At 44.7% G+C, this 11,423-nt stretch overlaps 1 protein-coding gene across 5 annotated transcripts; it reads left to right on the top strand.

The window, feature by feature from the left end:
* Positions 1–10,894, top strand: STRADA (STE20 related adaptor alpha). 5 transcript variants are annotated; one of them, XM_009951119.2, is made up of 12 exons: positions 1–108; positions 1,378–1,435; positions 2,283–2,311; positions 5,862–5,964; positions 6,483–6,604; positions 6,734–6,842; positions 6,968–7,091; positions 7,857–8,028; positions 8,673–8,777; positions 9,050–9,291; positions 9,966–10,008; positions 10,697–10,894. In XM_009951119.2, exons 1-12 carry the CDS (start codon positions 73–75, stop codon positions 10,847–10,849), a joined length of 1,296 nt encoding a protein of 431 aa, XP_009949421.2. In that variant the 5' UTR covers positions 1–72; the 3' UTR covers positions 10,850–10,894. The 5 variants fall into 5 exon arrangements, with proteins under 5 accessions (XP_009949421.2, XP_086334024.1, XP_086334027.1 ...); XM_086477898.1 differs by having other exon boundaries at positions 40–84; XM_086477901.1 differs by having other exon boundaries at positions 40–108; positions 10,229–10,739.
* The last annotated feature ends 529 nt before the right edge of the window (positions 10,895–11,423 follow it).

The following is an 11,423-nucleotide window of genomic DNA, read 5'->3' as shown; positions in this document are numbered from 1 at the left end:
GTGACCCGCTCTTGTGCCCGCAGGGTGCGGGCCCTTTCACGAGCTGCGTGTGGTAACGCAAACGCGGATTCCATGTCTTTTCTTGTAAGTAAACCCGAACGGATTAGGGTGAGTGTTGAACGCCTTCCAGCTTCCCTCCGCCGTCGGTAGCGCCTGGCTTGTGCAGAGGAGCTGCGGCGGGGCGGCCGCCCGGGAAGCACCCGGGAGTCCCGTTAAACCGCGCTCCTGCTGGGGCAGGGGGTCGCTGGGCGAGTGGGGGCCAGAGGAGAATCACCGCGCTGGAGCGTTCGTTGCCTGCGCCCCCCGTGTCTCCCTCGTGTGCGGTGCGAGGGGTCGGTAATGGGTGTCGCAATTAAAAAGCGCGGTGATGCGGCTTGGTTCTTCCCTGCCTTGCTTTAAGGAGGGGCTGCCTCACCTGCCTCGCACCGCCGGCAGTTTCTGCTTGTGTGTTTTTTCCTAAACTTCACTTGGAAAGCTAAGCACAACAGCTTTGTTTGATTCTGCGTTTTTATGTGAGGCAGTTTCACGCAAGAAAAAACACTTTTAATGCCTTAAAATGGTGGTGTTGTGTACGAGTTTTTAGTCGTCATCACCTAGAGACTCGTGGGTGCTTTCTAGGGCTGGCTTCCCCTGCACTAAACAGCATAAGCTGTTTTTTCAGTTATTTTACCAAGAGAAATTCTAACATGGGAGTGTTTGTCATTGTTAATGTAATGCTAACTTCGTGATAACACTCTGTGAGCCTCAAATTTTGCATATTTTATTGTGTGTTCCGTGTGTGCGTGTATGTATTTTTGATTCACAGAGGTGAACAGAGTGGTAGAAACGCATTTCTCTGCACAACCTAATGCTTGCTCTGAATTTTAAGCATGAATTCTGGAAGAGAATGCCGGGTTTAAAACATTTATGTTCTAATTTTGCATTCAGTCAGTAGAAACATAGCCAAAATATTTAGGTTCTTTAAGACATCACCTCATTGTAAATAGTTGAAGCTTTTTTCACCCGATATACCCAAACAGACAACTTTTATTTGCCTGTAGAAGGGAGTAGTAGCATGCTTCTTATTTTTGCTGTATGTGCATGTATAAAGGCTCTAAATGATCTAAAACTATGTTAACTTTATTGCAAGTGCATGGTGGTCAGGAACAGCAGCAGCACCCGTGTGGTTACTGGGTGCGTGCCATCGTAGCGGGACAAGAAAGGAATATCCCTTGTCCAAAGTAAGGATGTAACTGGTGTTGCAGCTCTTCGGTTTAAGACCACAGTAGAAACCTCAAAGTGTTATGATTCTTTTCTGGTTTTTGGGGGGGAGGGGGAAAGAAACTTGTCTCTCGATGGAGTAACTAGTTATCGGGGGGATTATTTTTTTTCTTTCAGCGGTGGGTGTCTGAAAAGTTCATTGTTGAGGGCTTAAGAGAGTTCGAACTGTTTGGAGGTAAGTTTTCCTCTCATTAGATGACACTGTTAGAAATGTTTTATTTTAGTCCCAAGGTCTGTTAATTTGGTTGCAAATAGGTATCTTAACAGTAAAAAAGAGGGATAAACCTGGATGTAGCACCAGGTCTGGTGACTGAAGCTGGCTGCCATAGCAAGTTAATATGGACGTGTCCAAGGTCTAGCAAGTCATTTGGAAATCAATTTCCTGTTGATGGCAGCGCTATTTTCAGACCCTGCGTTCTGTATTTCTTAGCATAACCACTTTTTTTCCTATACAAAAGATAGATTTGGGGTTCGGGAAAGTTAATTATCATTTTCTAAATAAAAATGGATTTTGAAACTGATGACAGCTCCTAGTGTGTCTGCCGGAGAGCTGGTTGGTTTCTGTTCTGCTTTGGGCAAAACGAACGGAATTGCCCCCTAGGATGCAGAATTCCTGATCGGTGGCCTGGGAAGGATGTCTAGGTCTTGAGCTTCCAGGTGGAGTGGAAGAATTTTCACTGCTTTAAATAAACTTTAGATAGTTTCTTCTGCATTTAAGCAAAGTAGAGATGTCATTTTAGAATGTGTTTAGAGGTATAATAATAAAAAATTGTCACCTTACAGTTATGTTGAATATACGAACAGTAGCACTATTTGAAGCTCTCTAATTCCCGTGCTTGTACTACAGTTTGGTTATTTTTAGTGCTGCCACCTTATGTGTAAATGTCTTTCTCTGAAAAAAATACTGTGTGTATTTGGTATCAAAAAGTATCATGCAGGGTTATTTACTCAGTTTTCCAACTATATTTTTAATGGGTATCTGTTGAACACAACATGGTGAACAATTAATTTCTTTACTCCAGAGCAGCCTCCGGGTGACTCTCGGAGAAAAGTAAGTGACTTTTGCAGGCTGTGGTGCTGTGGTTCATTGCATGGAGATTGTTCCTTGTGGAAGTTTGATTTTTTCTTTTTATCTTAGTTATATATTTCATCTCTATAGTTAGCTCTACAAGTGTGGAAACAGGTTTCACCCTGGAGTGGAGATTTTGGTGTGTGGTTTTCAAACGATATGTGACAAGTCAAAACTTTAAGCTCTTGGATTTGTATGTGTGTCATCATCGCTCCTCCCCCCAGCCCCCCAAGAGTCTCTCTTCTGAGATGATTTAGATCTGATTCTTCAGAGATGCTAATCTCATATGGGACTTCTGAAAACTAAGCCCAGAAAATGGTGTGTTGGCCATCAAAACCAGTGTTCCCTTCTGAACATGTTGATTCTGATTCCCTTGCTCTCCCCTGTAGAGCAGCCACAGCAGAGGCTCCAACAGCAAAACCAAACATTGGGTAATTTTCAGTTTGAGGTGACTTTACCTCCTGTTGCCTGGTTGTCTTCAGAGCCAGTTCCCTGCATGCTTGGAGAGCTTTGCCTCTTACAACCAAAAATCACCAGCTAACGTGGAACGGGTCCATTCACAACCGTGCAGCCAAAATGTGGCAGTTGAAAACTTCACCCTGATGCTTTTTGTTCTGCAGGCCCTGATTGCCCGCTCTGGTTCGTAACGAGCAGTGCTCAGAGCACAACACAACTTACCATAGAATATATTTGTCTAAATTATTTCCCACCTACCTCCATCATAGTGAAACATTTCTGTGTGCAGGTGTTGCTCTGGTTTAAGCTAATTACAAACACAAATTAAGGGTGATTTAATTATAACTGTGTCAGTTCAAGCTGCTTCTAATTGATTTTTGTGCCAGTGTCTGTAATTTACTGGCACAAAGCTGAAAATACGATTTGTATGTGGAATGTTTTGTATAAAGTCAAGTAAATTCACACCTTTTCTTAAATTGCTGAGCGTTAGGCATATGCTGGAGTGGAAGCGAATTGAGATTAGCATCTGGTTTGTTTTTCTTCAAGTGTTCGCTTGGGGTTTGGGCACTTTGGCAGTGGTATTGCTGACTCGCATTTTGATTTTTTTTACATCTAAATAAAAGCTTTCTTTTTCCAGCAGGGCTATAGAAAAAGGTAAATAATTTGGAGAGAAGGATGGGAGGAAAATTTTTTGTTGCTCATGTTGAAAGTGAGGGAGGGAATGAGGAGGTGGAGAGGAAGGCAGCAGAAAATAAATGATAGTCCTCTTCTGAACTCAGATCGACGGCATTTGGCAAATGCAGATCCTTGCTAGCATCGCATAACTGGTTTCCATGTGGCATTTATAACAGTATTCAAAGATTAATTTCCTTAAATCGATCTCAGATTAAAACCAGATCAATAAGCCGGAAAGCAAGCTCTTAATGAATGTCATGCCATAAAGCCAGTCATACGTGACTTCATTTTGCAGCTGCTTTTGCTTTTGACCATACACCAAAAGTTGTCCTGTGTGAAACCACTGAGGAGCTTTCTCGCAGTATTTCATAAATGACATTTCAGTTTAACTTTTTTTTTTTTTTTTTAAAAACTCTTGTATGATGTTGATAAATTTCTGGTCGAGCTCCTTTTGCATTAACTCTCAGTTATTGGTCACTGCTAACATGAAGAGAGGTGAGTGAAGACCTCTGAAGACTTAAAAAGGGAATTTACAGTATTTTTCCATTACTGTTTAAACAGCCTACACCATTAATAAGATTAACTTTTATTTTTTTGCATCTGTTTTGTTGGCTTATGCTATATCTGGAGTGGACTTTAATAAAGCAAACCACTTACACATTGCTCAGTGTCTCACCAGCTGTCATTGCTCCATAACGCTGCTTATCAGAGCCTCCTGCTTTCATTTCCGTGGCGGTGCCTTTCTGCTTCAGAGGTTTCCATCTGCCTGTGCGTCTCTCCTGGCAGTCTTGCTGTTGACAGGACTGTGTGAAATTGCTGGAAGAAGTAACGAACGATACAAATGAGATCAGAATTGACAGGCATCTTTAACAGAAGTTCGAAATCGTGAATGGAAAGTTGCTGCCTGTTCTCAGCCAAGCAACAGCACTGGGTAGTGTTAGGGCTAGGAAAAAAGGATTTGGGACTGCTGAGGACTCGGGAGTTAGCTATGCTGAAACAGGATGGAGTTGCTGTGCTAGAGTGGTTTGAGCTGAAATTACAGCACTGTTCACAAATCTTTTCCCTTAACTGAAAAATACACCTGTTCTAAAGGCAGGCAGAGAGAGGCAAGATGTGTGCTGTTCCAGGTCAGGTGAGAAGGTGGAACTTGGGAAGCCTGGCTCTTGGCTTACTCCTAAAGTGCACTTAGGGACACAAAGGTAGTTTATGGCAGGTTCATGTCTGTGCCCATCGCACTGCATTTACCCTGGACTGAGCGTAGAACAGCAAGTTCCTTGTTTTTCAGCTCTCGCTGTGTTGTTTCCATCTTTCAGTGATGGGGAAAAAAAAAGAGTATTTGCTGTCGCTCCAGGAAAACACACAAGCCCTTTCGGCTTCGTGTACCATGAGAAAAGGTCTGGTAAAGGGCATTTGGAGTTGATGAAAAATGAGGTGGAAGAAATGGGCTGGAGTTCTAAATGTCAAGAGGAGTTAATGTGCTGGAAATTTGAGAGAACTAAATCTGATCTTAGACACCACATAAATTTGGATCCCCGTTAGGATGCTCTCCTTGTGACTTTGGAAATTCGAGGGAGAGGGAAGGTATAGTGGAACTTGCAAGTACACTGAAGTTTATCTTCTGCAAACTCCTGCTTGGAAAGACTTCTGTGTATGTAGATGAAGCAGATAGTGTTACGTCAGATGTGGTGAAGAAAAGCTGACAGGCTTGGGAGTTCTGCTTCCCCGTGTGGTGTGGGGTCTTTTTTTTTTTTTTTTTTTTCCTTCTTTTTTTGTAAGCACTAACGCTTTGCAGTTAAGTTTTTGCTTTCATTTGGAGCTTTTCTTTTCATGTGTGTCTGATCTTCCTATCTGGGGCTAAGTTGGTTCATCACTTCTACCATTCAGCGAAGCAGCTTCAGCTGCACTGGCCTGATCCCAGATGAGCAGCCGAGGAGCAGAAGCCCCAGCATTAGGCAGGAATGCTGCTGCCACGGCGCAGAGAAGTGCTGGGAACGAGCTTCCCTTGGGTGGCCTTTGCTCAGGCGACAGGATGGAGGCATAGATGTTTGTAATGAATGGGAGAAAGGTAGTTACTATAAAGCAGTGCTTAAGCTGTCCTGGGAAAGTAATTGGCTTTATCCAAATATTCCTAAAGAAATTCTTGCTTGGAGTAATTAAGAACCTACCTGTTACGGTTACATGTTTTGAAACACAGATGTCTGGATCTTCTGAAATGAGGCATCTCCTGGATTTCAATTGATAAATAACTATTTAAAATTATTTTAACAGCAATTAAATTCTCTTCTATATTCAGCACTGTCTTACTATTTTGAGGTGTATCATAATATAAGGAACGTGATTTTTTCCAGCATGTGATCTTTAGTTCTTTTGACCTGACTTGATTTTTTTTTTTTTCCCCCAGACAAATGAGGCGAGCTCCGAGTCGATAGCTTCTTCCCCTAAAAGGGACACCATGAGCAACTTCCTACCAGACAGCAGCTGTTATGAGTTGCTCACTATCATAGGTAATACTACGAGTGGGCTGGAGGATCAGAAGTCTGCTTTGCAAAGAAAGTAACTTCTGCAAATACGTTGGCCTTTTCATGATTGCTTATTTTTGGCATCAGATGCCTGTCCTATTTGATTTTAAAATCACTTTAATAGAAAACAAGATGCCACTCCTAAAGGCTTTCAACTGAAGGAGGCACGTGGTGGTTAATGACACTGAGTGTGAAGCACAAAGTCATCGGAAGGCGCCTGAAACCTGTCCCTGTCCTTGGTGGGCCTGTGGCCTAATAGTTTTATTTCTACTTGAGTTCTGAAATTGAAAGATGGGGTAATATTACTGCCTAGGAGGATTTCTGTCGATGAGATGCGTGCCAAGGAAGGTGATATCTGATGGAACGGTTACTCTTTTTCACAAGGCCAAAAATAGTTTCAGTAAATGAGCGTAAAGATTATTTAAGGGTCAGGGACTGGAGGAGTTCTGCAGAAGCGTGTGGTTCCAGCAGTGTTGCTGAAGCTTTAATGCCTTTTCTTTCAGGCAGAGGCTTTGAAGACTTGATGGTTGTGAACCTGGCCAGGTATAAACCCACAGAAGAGTACGTCACAGTCAGAAGAGTGAACTTGGAGGCCTGCACAAATGAAATGGTCACGTTCTTGCAGGTAACACGAATCCACTAATACCATAGTGCAAGTTTAGGAGAGGACAGACTGCAAGAGCAGTGCTTGTCAAGACTGTATTCCTATTTCTGCATTTACTAAATTGAATCAAAATATCTTTTTTTATTTTAGGGGGAACTTCATGTTTCCAAGCTCTTCAACCACCCTAACATCGTGCCATACAAAGCAACTTTTGTAGCTGACAATGAGCTGTGGGTGGTGACATCTTTCATGGCCTATGGTAGGTGGAGTGGGAACACCTTTGTCTGACCATCATATTCTGTGAAATGAAATTTTCAAGGCGAAACATCCTTGGTTTGTTTTTTTTTTTTCTGACTGATTAAGAGGTGTTTTGTTTCATTTTAGGTTCTGCAAAAGATTTAATCTGTACCCATTTTATGGATGGGATGAGCGAACTGGCTATTGCGTATATCCTCCAAGGCGTGTTGAAAGCGCTTGACTACATCCACCACATGGGCTACGTACATAGGTATTAAAAAAAGGCGATCCGTTTTCCTTCTGTTGAAGTTCTCAGAAACACTGCACGTCGTTAGAGCAGCGTGGATCGTTGGAGAGATGCAGAATGCATTATCAAGTTCTGTATTGCTTTGCTGTTAGAGCAAGTCAGATAGTACTCATGGTCTCCAAACTGGGACTGATGGGGGTGTGGGGGAGAGCAGGATTTGCCCTGGTACTGTTGAAGGTCCATAACCTTTAGTGCTACATATCTCCTTGCCACAGAAACATTCTTTGGGAACCTGCAAAGTGGGTGAATAGAGTCCTGTTCATGTCTGTAGAAGTGGTTTTGCACAGCATTCGGGATGGTCGTGGGGGGTCTCAGCCTCCCGGTAGGAGGCTGATCGAGCATTGTGCTTTACGTTGAGTGTCCAGTGAAGCAGGTTTTTACCCTGTCCATAGGTGCTCACTAAGGATGAATTTCTGTGTAGTACTACAGCTTCTCTTTCTAAATCACTCTCTCCTCCCTTTAGCATATTTTTCCTCTTTTCTGATACAGCCCTCTGTTGCGAGAGTAAATTTCAGATGTTGAAAAGTTCTGGGTGATTGGTGGGTACGGCCTTTATTGCGTGTAATGTAACAGAAATCCAGCGTACCTACCTATGCCTGCCTGAAATCCTTTGCAGTGCCCTCCTGCACTAAGCCTTCCTGGGAAGGCTGTAAGGAAAAGAACTCCTTTGAGGCCAGAGAACCTGACTGTTTTTACCTTTTTTTTTTTTTTTTTTTTTTTTCCCTCCAGGAGTGTTAAAGCCAGCCATATCCTGATCTCTGTAGACGGGAAGGTGTACCTCTCTGGCCTGCGAAGTAACCTGAGCATGATCAACCATGGGCAGCGACTCAAAGTTGTTCATGACTTTCCCAAATACAGCATCAAAGTCCTGCCGTGGCTCAGTCCTGAAGTCTTGCAGCAGGTGTGTTTGAATACCTGCTAGTTTTTAGTGACACATGGTATCTCTGTGTCATTTCCTCAGTTCCTGTGGCATGTTTGGGGCGTGTAGGGGGACACACATGACAAAAGCCACAGGGTTGCTTTTTCTTGTGATGAGCTCTATCCTTTCTTTCTATCTTTTTTACTTTAAAACCAGTGACCCCTAGCAAGGGGAATCCTGTATTCCTGTCAAAAGGGGCAACTGCTGAGAAGCCCATGTTGCACCATTGTCTTCTTTCCCTCCAGAGGAAGGTGCACAAATGGAAGGAAAAGGAGGGGGAGAGGCTAGAGGAAACAGATTTGTGGTGGGAGAAGGGTAGAATTTGATCTGATCTATTTGGCTGGTTTTCTTGTGGGTATCTCTACAGATTCTCCCATTAGCAAAGTGTTGTGTTAGCCGCTGGTTACCCTAGGGTAGATGCCATCCCTACTAGCTAGCTGATTTCAGTTAAGTGTTGCCCTTAACTGTGTTTTAACAAAAAAAAACCCCACCACAATAAATCAGCCTATATGTGGGTTGTATTCTTTCTGCTCTAATCGTTCGGGTTTGCTCTTCTGCATATCAAATTGCCCATGCTCCGTAACATGCAAGTCCACAAGGCTAATTTTTGTTTTCCTTTTCTCTAGAATCTCCAGGGTTACGATGCAAAATCTGACATTTACAGCGTAGGGATAACAGCCTGCGAGCTGGCGAACGGACACGTACCATTTAAAGACATGCCTTCTACTCAGGTAAGGTTTAAAAGCTGTTCCTTTCTCAGCCTCCATCGTGGCACGTGGAACTGCTTTGCTGCACTGAGGTGTGAAGACAGAATGGTGCCTTGTGTACCTGAGCTCCCTCCTCATGGCTGCTTTTTCCATAGAACTGCAGTGCTTCTGTATCGAACCTCTGGTGTCAGAATGGTGATGTCCACGCTCTGAGGACATGAGAAACCCACTGAGAAATCTTAACTGTCTAGTCTTTGTGTGTGTGTGTGACGTTGCTTATGCCCCTTCTCTTTCAGATGCTCTTGGAAAAGCTGAATGGAACTGTTCCCTGCCTGCTAGACACCACCACAATTCCTGCTGATGAGCTGACGATGAAAACCTCCCGTTCAAGTGCTAACTACGGGATGAGCGAGAGCATGGCTGTTAGCAACGTGAGAGCGGCCAACGGAGAGCCAGCCCTGCACCCTTATCTTCGGACCTTCTCCACCTACTTCCATAACTTTGTAGAGCAGTGCCTCCAGCGGAACCCCAATTTCAGGTAAAGCCAGATGAAGGCTGCTCTTCACAGGCCTGCACTACTCTAGGGCTGATTAAACCATGACAGCCAGCAGAGGTTGTTGGAGGTTTTCTTTCCAAAGGCAGAGTGGAGTGAGGATCTGCTCCATCCAGTGAGAAGAGCAGTCCAAGTAGGTAAAACAGGAGCAGTGTTAATGCTTTGAATGCTTTCTGTAAGAGAGCCTGAAGAATTACTTTGCAGCTGCCTTTGGGGGTAGAGCAGTGCTACATGTCAGGAGAATAAACGGAACAACTTGAATTTCTGCTCCCTGTGAGACTGTGTTTACCCAGTGTCCACCACTGCAAATGTATGCTGTTCAGCCAGCAGAGAATAACATTGAGAAGTGATCAAGAACTGTATTCTCCTCTGTAGTGAGTGTGTAAGGTCATCTTGAGCCATCTTCTCTAGCGTACCACGCTGCTCAGAAACTCTCCTTTGGCCAAATGGTGGGGTGTGCAAGTAGGTAGCTTGCACAGGCTGAACTGCTTGCTTAAAACATCATGTGAACATACCCAGTGCTGCTGGTTACAAACGGGAGATCTCCTGCAGCTGAGACATCAGATGCAGGAAGGACTCTGGTCCGTCCTTTCTTCCACTGACTTTAAACACTGATGTGTTTTCTTGTGTGCTTACTTTATTCTAACTCCCTTCTACAGGCCAAGCGCCGGCACTCTGCTTAATCATCCCTTTTTCAAGCAGGTAAGGAGCTCATTTAATCTGCGAAGAACAGTGGCTTTGCTGTAGTTGTTGTCTTGCTGTGCCACAGAACCCGAGGGTGGGAATGCCGAGTCGCTGAATCTTCTGTGATCTGAAGGGATTGAGTTAGTTGGTGACTAATTGTAGCGCAGCTTGGTGATCCTCACGTTGTCTTTGGAGGTGGATGGGCTGTTCTCAAAGCATCCCTTCCTTCTCTAAACAGAGGATCTAGATCTGCCTGTCCTGTATGCCAGAAGTTTTTCACCCCCAGAGTACTGAGTACCGGGGCAAGGCGGTCCTGACCTGGTCCTGACTGAGACCACACTGAGGTGACCTGTGCGTTGCTGACAGCTGCGTGGCAGGCTGGTGAGCTCCAGCCCTGGCACGGGAAGAGGCAGAGGCTCTCCTGCCCCTGAAATGATTTGTCTGGCTTGCCCCGAGCTGAGGGTTAGGGTGGTGCTTCACTGAGGGGAGTGTCAGGACCGTAGCACCCACGTGCTGCTGAAAAGGCTGCGTGCAGAGCGCCGTCTCGTTGCAGGATGCAGCACGAAAGCCCTGCGCCTCTCGGTGCAGGTGGGAGGATAATACTGTGGTGTTGCTTTCTGCCTATAACCACCCGTTGTTCTGCTCCTCTGTGATTGACAGCCCTGGGGAAGCATTTCAGCAGCCAAATTCTCTCCTTTCTGTGCAGATCAAGCGCCGCGCTTCAGAAGCACTCCCTGAACTTCTGCGCCCCGTCACCCCAATCACTAATTTTGAAGGAACACGGCCGCAGGATCCCAGTGGCATTTTTGGGCTGGTGTCAAACCTGGAGCAGCTGGATGTGGATGACTGGGAGTTCTAGACAAACAGGGACAATACCTGGTTCTGGAGGAGCTTTCTGGACATTGTAATTTATTGGTCCTGTTCATAAAAGGTGATGAATGTTACGCATAGAAGAGTTTACAGGTCCTTGGGAAGGAACTTCAACTGCCTGTTTACTTAAAGTAGCCTGGAAACAAATGGACAGACCTGAGCTGGAAAAGGATCAAGCCCAAGGGACTGTGGACTATTCCAGGTGCTGCAGTGCCCAGCGCCCCAGCTTGTGCAGCTGAGCACTGGTAGATCACTCGAGTGGGTTGAGCAAGTCTGTTCAGTCTCTATTTATGTTTTTTCTAAAAATCACTGGCTTCCTCATATCTATCACAGTTGAAGGCTGCATGTCCCTACCCTCTCTGGTTCTTTCTCTTCTAAGGGTGCCTTAGAGTTAAGGGGAGGCAGGCAGCTTAGTTTTGGGCATTCTCTTGGAGCTAGTCAGGTTACTGTTACAGCGCTGTCACAGGGTAAGTTTTGATGGTGGGGGAAAAAGGGATTATGTTCTTAAATTTAGTCACTGCTTTATGATGGAAAATGGGAGATTTAAGACAACCCGATTCCAT

This window comes from Leptosomus discolor, chromosome 25 (genome assembly GCF_034619465.1).
Source record: "Leptosomus discolor isolate bLepDis1 chromosome 25, bLepDis1.hap2, whole genome shotgun sequence".
Taxonomy (NCBI): domain Eukaryota; kingdom Metazoa; phylum Chordata; class Aves; order Leptosomiformes; family Leptosomidae; genus Leptosomus; species Leptosomus discolor.
The sequence above is the reverse complement of the archived record's forward strand: the minus strand, read 5'-3'. Positions and strand labels throughout refer to the sequence as shown.